The following is a 10,770-nucleotide window of genomic DNA, read 5'->3' as shown; positions in this document are numbered from 1 at the left end:
TACCAAATTTTTTGTTCAATTTGGCGTTCCCAGAGTAAAAGCTTGGTTTGAAAAGCCCTATCATTATCAAACATTGTGGTGACCAATTTGTTCTTTCCTTGCAAAATAATGTTTAGATCATTCAGGTGTTTTGTGATATCAACTAGAAAAGTTAAATCTTGAAAAAACTTGGTATTTTTTATATCTGAAATATCTTGCTCTTTTGTTTCCAAAAATTTAAATAATTCAGTTTTCAGATGATTAAATGCTTTGAGTACTTTGTGACATGATAACCATCAAACTTCAGTGTAATATGGCAAATCCTCATATTCACTGTCATTTTCATTCAACAATGAAGCAAACTGACGATGATGTAGTCCTCTTGCTCTTATAAAGTTGACAGCAGATGCTATTCTTTTAATCACATAATCCAGATCAATTATTTTTCGGCATAATACTTCTTGGTGAATAATACAATAAAAATTGTTTATCTCTTTGCCAATTTTCTCATTTAATTTACCAACAAGACCCTTCTTCGAACCAATCATAGCGGGTGCTCCATCAGCAACTATAGACACAAGTTTAGTAATTGGAAGTTTATACTTGTCCGGTATTTTTTCAATCTCCAAAAAAATGTCTGCACATGTTGTTGTACCATGCATTGGAATCAACTCTAGAAGTTCCTCTGTAATTTCATATTTGAAATTGCAACCTCTGATAAAAACAGACAACTGAGCAACATCTTTGACATCTGTACTTTCATCAACTGCAATTGAAAAGGCGTCAACATCCTTGCAGATTTTTGTTAACTGACTTCTTAAATCTGTTGCTATGCCATTAACACGCTCAGCAACTGTATTTCTTGAAAGGCTTATGTTGTTAAAATCTTTTATTTTTTCAGGGCAAAGAATCTTTGCAATTTTAATTAGGCAGTTTTTGATAAATTCACCGTCATTGAAAGGTCTGGAATGAAATGTAATTAAATGTGCCAGATTATAACTTGGTTTGATTACGAGTTCATTTGATTTGTTCACAAAATGAAAAATATTTTGTTGGTTTTTTAGTTTGGCTTTTAGTTCATTTAATTTGTCTATCCTTTTATCTTTTTGATAAATTTAAAATTTTTCCTGATGAGTTTTATAGTGCCTCTTGATTCTTTCGGCACACTAACTTTTTGTTGAAAAAGCAACAAATAATACTTTCATTAATGCTTGTAAAAAAGTATAACACTTCCCATTTTGATAAAAAAAAATTTTTTTCATCTTCAATTTTACGTTTTCTGCTTGCACTTGGTTTTGAATGAGACATTTTAATTTTAGTGACAATAACCAAAAAACAAAAATAGCTCAATGGTAAACAACATCAACAACAAGATAACAACTAATCTATTAGGGTGAATAAAAAAAAAGCAACTGCTTTTCCTCAGCGTTTTTCAAGTAATTGTTCGGCTTAATCAAATTTTTGTTCACGTAAAGCATTTACTCAGCGTTTTTGAAAAGAATTGCTCAGCTTTACGTAAATAAAAGTTTGAAAGAAGTATATTAAATCTTTATTCACGTAAAGCTGAACAATTACTCCAAAAATGCTGAGTAAAAGCAATTGCTTTTTTATATTCACCCGCCTTGTTTTCTCATCGATTGTTAAAATTAAAATATATCGTCATAATTTTTTAATTATGTTTTATAGTTTTAATTTCAGTGTTTCAATTTTAATAAAAAGTTAGAAAATAAATTTAGTATTCATGTCCTTTTTTAATAAAGGAGTTCAGAAAACTATTTGTGATTTTTTTATTTGTTGTTTTTAATAAAACATTTTTGAAATGCATGTCTGCGGGCCGCCATATGTAATAAAATGATAAACCACTTTGATATGCCTGCTTTATAGAATGATTTTAAATGAGAAACGATTTAAGCGTCTCTGATAGCGATAAAGAAAATTAAACAATTGAACTTTTACTTGAAAAAATAAAAAATATTATTCTAAGCTGTTGTTGTCGACCACCTAACGGCGCGAGCAAAAACCTAAGCATGTTTTTACATCGCATTGTGAAAACAAGTGACGCAGAAAAAAAAAAGGATTTGTAATTGAGGACTTTTATATGAATTGTTTTCTTTATAACGATGACCATAAAGTTAAAAAATTTTATGACACAATTTTTGAAATAGGATCTATACTCTTAATTAATCGCCCTACTAGGGTAACAATAAATTTGGCTTACCTAATAGATAATATCATTACAACAAACATTTTTAATAAAGATATTCAAAAAGGTATGATAAAAGTTGATATATCCGATCATTTCCTATATTCCTTATTTTAAACTCAAATTTAGAAAAAATATTAGCACCCCAATAGTCGTAAAAAAACATATTTTCAAACAAAAAAATCTTGAACTATTTAAAGATCAGCTATATTTACTCCATTGGAATCATATTGATTTTAATGACAATGCAAATAACATCTACAAAACAATTTATAAAACATTGTTTTCTGTTTACGACATTAATTTTCCAATTGTTGAAAAAATAATAAAAATAACCAAAAGTCCCTGGATTACGAAGGGATAAAAAAATCGTCAGAGATTAAACAGAAGTTATATATTAAATATCTAAAAACAAAAACACCTGTTAGCGAAAAAATATATAAAAAATAAAAATATCTAATTGAAAAAATACGTAAAAGCCATAAAAGAAATTACTATTCAGAACTAGTTAATAAATGTAAAAACGACTTAAAACGCACATGGAAAATTATCAAAGAAATTACTGGAAAACAAAAATCATGCTTAGGTTTTCTGCCGCAGATGATTAAAGTTGATAACAAAAGTTTATATGACCCAAGAGCCATATCCCATGAATTTAATAAATCTTTTATTGGGAAAGGTCCTTCCCTATCAACTAAGATTCCATATACGACGGCTTCCTTTAATGATTTCCTCGTACCAATGGATAATTGCATTTGTTCTGTTGAGTTAACCTCTGAATTATCTTTTGAGGAATTTGATGTAGCTCTGAATTATTTGAAAAAAAACAAAGCAACAGGAGCAGATGAAATTAATGGAAATGTAATTATAGACTGCCTCGATATACTAATTATATATTATTCCCAGACCAAGTAAAAGTTGCTAAAATTACTCCTATCTTTAAAAAGTTTGACTGATCAAGTATTAGCAACTATCGTCCCATCTTTGTTCTTTCGGTATTTTCAAAAATTTTGGAAAGAATAATGTCTAATAGAATTTACAAACATTTCAACAAAAATAACTTACTATATAACAAACAATTCGGCTTTAAAAAAGGTAACTCAACAGAACATGCAATAATCCAGTTTGTGCATAAAATCTCGAAATCTTTTGAAAAATCACAGTATTTGTTAGGTATCTTCATTAGGGTGTCCCAAAAACACACTTTTTTTAAAATTTCAATGTGCTCTCAATTGATCCTCATTCTATAGGTCCTAAATAGCTACCAAAATCTTTTTTTAATTTTTTAATGACTAGAAGTGATAGGTGTAAATTCTGAGTTTTACGGTTTTGTACACTTATGTGTATTTACTAAAAAACAGCGCTATCTAGTATTTCAATATGTTTTAATATGATGTAATAATTAGTACACAAATAATTCCCATAGGATATTATTAAAGAATAAGATCATTCCCTATGAACATTGTTAGAGATTGATATTTTTCCCTCTGGACAATATCATTAGTTCGTATAATTCCCCATGGATTGGTTCACAAATAACTCCATTTAGAAATTTTTTTTGAAGGGAAAAATTTCTAAATGGAATTATTTGTGCACGAAGGAATTCTAATTTGTGCACGAAGAAATTCTCGTGTAAACGGTTATAAAAGCCGTAATGGTAAACTTAGATAAAATATTATACGATAGGGAATAACGACTTCATAGATTTTTGATGCAAGTGTAACATTTAGTATAAATTTAGTTAAAAAACTGATTATTTCGAAATTCATATAAAAATGGGTAGAACAGCTAAAAAAAAGAAGATGATAGGACAGAATAAAAAAACGGAAAAATACAGAAAGGTTGAGGTATATTTACCTATTGAAGTACCCACTGAGGGAGTTACCTCAGAGACAGCTTCCATCAAATGGTGATATTCTTAGATACTATCAATTTATCCTTCGCGAGTCACAAGTTAAATACAAACCCACTTCTACTAATGTTGGTTGCAAATTGAAATCGAAATCCAAGGATCTTGTTTGTGAAAATGGTGTTTGTACAGATCCTGATAGTTCTTGCTTGGTATCTAGGATTAAAAAAATTTGGGATAATGCTGGGTTTGGCAAGAAATTTGTGATTTGTGGGTACAATATAAAGACTAAAATCATTAAACTTAATTTAAAATACAAGAAATTGATTAAATTGTCTTCTCGAAACTGGAACAGCAGTCTTGATAAGCAATCAAAGTTAGAGAAAGATTTTCTCACAGAATCCTATCAGCTTTTTGGCATCTCGACTAAGAATTTTAAAAAAGATATTCTTGCTGATAGATTGAGAACAGATGATGCCAAGCTGGAAGATATAAAGTAAGTTCATTAAATAACACTCTTTTTAGTAGTGAGATTTTTTTTCCAATTAAAAGTAACTTAAGTAATAGCATATTATTTCCTTTAAAATATTTACGTTTAACTCTTTACATGGTTTGGTCATCTTCCAAGAAAAACTAGAACAATTATTAATTTATTTATAAATGGCTTAATAGATTTAAATATTTCTTAGTTTTTATGAAGACCAGAAGTTACATAGGAAAGGATATATGGAAACAAAAGTCGATGAAGACTACAGTAGAAGAGTACTGGATGCAAACAGGAGAAAGAACAAGCTAGATAAGTTGAGAGAGAAAGAATTAGAGAGACAGAAAAACTTAAAATATATCAATGATGTTTTGTTGTCACATGACTCCATGACAGAAGAGATTCAATTCAGCAGTGAGGAGGAAAAGTCAAACGAGGACTGTGAAATCAGCGAGGAAGATGATTTCCTGGGTAACGGTCGGAAACGCAGGTATAGTATTATTTTAATAACATAGTTGTAATTTTCACAAGCTAAAGCTGTTTTATTGAAAAGTATATAATTATAAATAGGTAGAAAAATATTATAAAATGATACCTAGGTACAATTCTGGAGATACGATAAATCTAGCAGTGAATGTTGAAAAGCTCATTGAATGTACTGCTGTTCCAGCAACAAGGTTCAATGTTGGTGTACGACCTCATCTGGCAATTTTAAGTGAAGTTTTTTAAAGCTGGAGGTATAGAAATTAATGATATACCGCTTTCAAGAAGCACACTTCATAGAAAAAAGTTCAAATATGTAGGACTTGAAGGAGACTCGGAGTGGATTTCAATATCTAATCATCTTAAAGGCCGACGGCTTGTTCTTCATTTTGATACCAAACTGTTGGAACAAATTACTACTGGGCTTAACATTATCCAAAAAATTGAGCGACTTGCAGTCTCAGTGAGTTTCCCGGATGAAGATACCATGGAAGACCATCTTTTAGGTGTTGTTCAATGTCCCTCTTCAAAGGGAGTTGACCAAGCAGAACAAGTGCACAATCTTTTAGAATATTACGGATGTACAGAGCAGATCATTGGTATATGCTGTGATACAACTGCAAGCAATACAGGCGGAGTAAATGGAGCAGTCCAAATTCTTACAGATATTATGAAATTACCAATTTTGTGGATAATGTGTAGGATACATATATATGAAGTACATGTATCTCACTATATGGCTGCCCTTACTGGTGAGAAAACTAAAGGTCCAAGAAGAGCTCTTTATGTCAAGCTAAAGAACAAGTGGCCTGAAATCTGTGAGAAAGTGAATGAAGTGAAAAATTTATGCAAATTGGACTGGCAAAGAGATGATCTGAAGATTGGCTCTGTTCTTCGCACTGTTGCAGAGGAAGCTAAGACGTTTTTGACTAATGCAACTACTGATATAGTGTTTTCAAGGAATGATTATGGTATAGTTTGTAAGCTTGCCTCCTTCTTCCTTGGAGTGGAAGTACAAGATTTTAAGTTCCATCAACCTGGCGCCTGCCATGAGGCAAGGTTTTTAGCAGATGCGATCTACATCCTGACTCTTTGTATGACTAAAAATATCAGTAATATCTTGACAGAAAAAGAAGTGCTGCAGTTGAAGGATGCAAGTTTGTTCATTGCAATTTGCTATGTTCCATGGTTTTTAAAAAGTTTTTTAGGGTTTCTGGCTCCCTACAATGATTTGAAAGCTATCCAGACAGCCTATGCATTGAGAGAAAGTTAGTAAGAATATTGGAAATGCTTTGCTTCTCAGCATGGGACGCCATACGTGGTACTTAACTCCGCAACTCTGTGTTTTGTCCTTTGGGGATAAAGAAGTTCCTTCTGAAACAAACCTAAGAATGCTGTTAGCTCTGATTGAGTTTGAAGAGCCAAATGAATTTCAGCGTTGTAAACCATCAAATGTACAAATTGGAGAGACCACAGAGCTACCTGAGTTGATTTCCGAGCAAAGCTACCTTCTCTTCAAACATTTAAAATATCAAGAGCAAGTATAAAAGAATGGCTTAATAATAGTCTTAATACTATAGATGTTTTTAACCATCCTCAGTTGCTAGATTTTATTGCATGGATCAAAAACATATCTGTTGTAAATGATGGTGCAGAAAGAAACATAAAGCTCATTAAAGATTTTCTTTCAGCTACTAGAGATGAAGATCACCTTCAAAATGTACTTTTTGTAGTCAAAAAGTCTAGAAAAAACTTGACTAAGACTATGACTAAAAAGGAGCTTGGGAACTGTTCAAAAAGTTGTATTTTTTGAGAAATGTTTCACCGCAATAAAATCTTAAATTTGCTAATAAATATTAGTTTTCATGTATTTTTTTTTGTATTTTCATATTTATAAATATAATCTATCAAGTTAAATAGTAGAAAGCAATTGGAAATGATTTATACGCATCTAATTGTTTTGTTTTAATTTTCTAAAATGTGTTTTCTATTAATGTTAAGCTAGCTTAACATTAAAACAGTAAAACTCAGATTTTACATCTAGCACTTCCTGTCAAAATAAAACTGTCAAATTTTTTTTAATACTTATTTAGGTCACATAGAATGGGAATCAGTAGAGAGCTTTTTCTTTTTTTTTTTTTGGGACACCCTTATCTTCATTGACCTATCAAAAGCTTTCGACACAGTAAATCATTATATTTTACTACATAAACTTAAATATAATGGAATTCAAGGTACTGCTTTAAAATGGTTTGGAAGCTACTTAACAAAAAGAAAATGATTTTTAATTAGTAACGACGGTTATCAAAATAATTATCTTGATATAGTATGTAGTGTTCCTCAAGGTTCAATCCTCGGACCTCTAATTTTTTTGATGTATATAAATGACTTAAATAAAGCTTCTAACCTTATAAGTATCATGTATGCAGATGATACCAATCTATTCCTCTGAAGCAGTAATATTTATGAACTCTTTACCACTATGAATAAGGAATTAAAACATATATCAAATTGGTTTAAATGTAATAAGCTAACTTTAAATATTAATAAAACCAAATGGACTCTATTCCATTCGTATACAAAAAAGCGACTTTTACCAACAAACTTGTTGCAACTTTATATAGACAAAATTGAAACAGAAAACGATTCCGTTACAAAATTCTTAGGCGTTTATCTCGATGAAAACATCTTCTGGAATCAACACATTAATAATGTATCTACTAAAATTTCAAAAAACATTGGGATTCTATCTAAAGCTCGTAACTACCTTAATAAAAATTGCTTAAGCCAACTTTATTACTTTTTTATATACATAAATTATTCTAACACTGCTAACGTTACATAAATTATTCTAACACTGCTTGGGGAAGTACTGTAAAAAGTTAAAACTTCTTTATCGTCGTCAAAAACATGCGATCCGCATAATTAAATGCTGATCATTTTACACAAACAAAACCTATTTTTACTGAAATGAGATTATTAAATTTATTTAAACTCAATGTTTTTAAAGTTTTATGTTTTGTATATTTATGGATAAAATAGTTCCCCTCCGCTTTTAATAATATTTTCGAACTCAAACCTAACAACAAATACGATATGAGAAACATAAATTTTTTAAATGAGCCGTTTTGTCACACAAAATTTAATCAATTTTGCATTGCTTCTCGCGGACCCCACCTATGGAATCATATTGTCCTACGGAATTTCAATCAACCAACTTCCACACAATTTTGCATTAATTAATAAAAACGAATTTCTTAAAGAAAAATAGACTGATAATTGTAATTGCAAGCAAAAAAATGACTGCCTTATGAATGGAAAATGCTTAATTATTTACAAATAGATTGTTTTTTCACAAAAAAAACCTGATATACAATATATTGGCTTAACCAAGGGCGAATGGCAAAAACGTTATGCCAACCACAAACAATTATTTAAACATAACAAATACTCGGAAGAGACTATGCTAGTCTATTCTAAAAACTGCACCTTCCAATAACATTTCCGAAAAAAATTATTACTCATTTGGAACAAGAAAATTTACTAAACAAAAATCTTAAATCAATTTCTAAATGCCGACATGAAAATAAGTTTTAAAAAATTATAAAAACAAATGAACAGAACTAAATAATTCTAAAGAAATCTTTTTATGATTATTTTTTTAATGTAGTTGATGAAACTTCCTGGTTGCAAAGTAACTGCAATTATTACATAACTAGCTGTCATGACCCGTAAAATTCGGGTCTTGAGAATGTATTCCAAACCGACCTTTTCTATACTTAATCCTTAGTTCAATATTTTTGAGTAAACGGTAGAAAAATAACTAAATAAAAAAAGAAAAACTTTTGTATAGAAATACACTTGTTTACATTTTAAAACTTTAAAAAACATTTTTATTATAAATAATTTTAAAAAATTTTAACCGTTTTGCCTTTTTTCAAAGGATTGAATATTACTACCAGTCTAAATAATATTTGGAACACCTGCTTGAAATGAGTTAATTAATTACCATCAGTATAAAAAGTTTCAAAAAACATGAGATGACTTAAATATGTGGAACAACGGACTTACCATGATTCGTATAATACAGACCATGGTAAGTGTATTCCACACCGACCATTTTGAAAACTTCTCTTTAATTCAATAATTTTTAAAAAAAGTGATAAATATTAAAATCTTTGTTTTGAGTTAATTAAAATCTTTGTTTTGAGTTAATAAATGTTCAATCCTTCATAACTTCTATTAATTTCTATAAAAAAATTTAAAAAAACGGGGACGGTGGTTGTTTGTTTTTTAATAAGTTTCCGATAATTTTTTTTTCTGATCTGCGGCTCTTGCCCCGTTATATTTAAAGAAAAATCAAGTTTGCAAGTAAAATCTTTTTCCATAAGAAAGAAAGTTGCCTTTTAAATGCGCAAACTTAACTAATTACGTAGCACATTAACAACTTGAGAATCTCTATCATGAAATGATCAACAAATTTTTACGGTGTAATCTTGTTTTTAAAAATTTTTAAAGCTTTTCAATGTTTTAAGAAATTTTAATAAAGCTTCTATTATTCAAAATAAGTTGAATTATTACATAATTAATTATAATAATTCCCAACTTCCTGAGAAATATTTTTTCTATTATTTGAATTTTTTAATGTTTAGACTATCTTCCTTATCAGGGGCGCCACCAGCATTTTTGTTCTTAGAGATAGCTAACTTCCAGACATGTAGCAAACTCCAAACATTTATATGTCTATAATTATGTCAAATAAGCACGCTTAGCAAAAAATTGCGATGATTGGAGCTTGGGAACAAAAAAGCCCCAAAATTTTGTCCACCTTTAGCCCCAAACATGAAAGCAACAAGTTGATAAAATATTTTTTGTACTATTTTCAATTAGACTTATATTCATCAATAAAATTTAAATTTCATAGTAAAATATTTTAGCGTTCAAAAATCATGACCATATAAAGTTTAAACCCCCCTCAATTTGAGGGGGTTGCAAATTTTATATTGTCTTAATTTTTGAACGCTGAGAGATAATACTATGAAACTTAAAATTTACCAATGAATATAAAATCTAGTTGAAAATAGTACAAGAAACATTTCATCAACTTGTTACTCTCACGTTTGGGGCAGAAAAATGGCGACAGTTCTGTACCATCTAACTAAGGACCTATATCTATCCTTTCTTGTTTTTTAAAGTTTCTTATACAGCAAACAGTTTGGTTTCTGAAAAGGGCATTCAACACATCATGCAGTAACTGATTTAGCCACTCAAATTCTGAATGGGTTTGTTAAAAAAAGTTATACTCTCAACTTGTTCATCGACTTGTCAAAAGCGTTTGACACTGTTGGTCATAAAATTTTCTTGTACAAACTAGAAACATATGGAGTAATAAATAGCAACTTAAAATGGGTGCAAAGTTACCTTAAAATAGAAAACAAGGAGTATCTCATGATTCAACTTATACAAAGTTAGAAACAATAAGTTGTGAAGTTCCTCAAGCCTTTTTCCTTGGACCCTTACTATTTCTGTAAATGATATCAACCCATCTTCGCACATACTTAATTTTGTTCTTTTTGTTGATGACACTAATTTTTTTTTATACTTATTCTAATATAAAAACAATTTTCTTTGCAGTAAATCGTAAGCTGGAAAACCTTAATGACTGATTTAAATCAAACAAACTCTCTTTGAATATCAGTAAAACTATATACATTTTATTTCATCACCAATCTCCGATGACTTGCCTCTGCAACTTTCTCAGCTAATAACAAA

At 29.8% G+C, this 10,770-nt stretch overlaps 1 protein-coding gene across 1 annotated transcript; it reads right to left on the bottom strand.

Moving 5' to 3' along the window:
* Positions 1-275: 275 nt before the first annotated feature.
* Positions 276-1,287, bottom strand: LOC136092450 (general transcription factor II-I repeat domain-containing protein 2-like). Its single transcript, XM_065820702.1, has 2 exons — positions 1,179-1,287; positions 276-1,081 (listed from the first exon to the last, which is right to left on the bottom strand). Exons 1-2 carry the CDS (start codon positions 1,285-1,287, stop codon positions 276-278), a joined length of 915 nt encoding a protein of 304 aa, XP_065676774.1.
* Positions 1,288-10,770: the final 9,483 nt, after the last annotated feature.

The sequence above is a fragment of the Hydra vulgaris genome, chromosome 15, assembly GCF_038396675.1.
Source record: "Hydra vulgaris chromosome 15, alternate assembly HydraT2T_AEP".
Classification (NCBI taxonomy): domain Eukaryota; kingdom Metazoa; phylum Cnidaria; class Hydrozoa; order Anthoathecata; family Hydridae; genus Hydra; species Hydra vulgaris.
The sequence above is the reverse complement of the archived record's forward strand: the minus strand, read 5'-3'. Positions and strand labels throughout refer to the sequence as shown.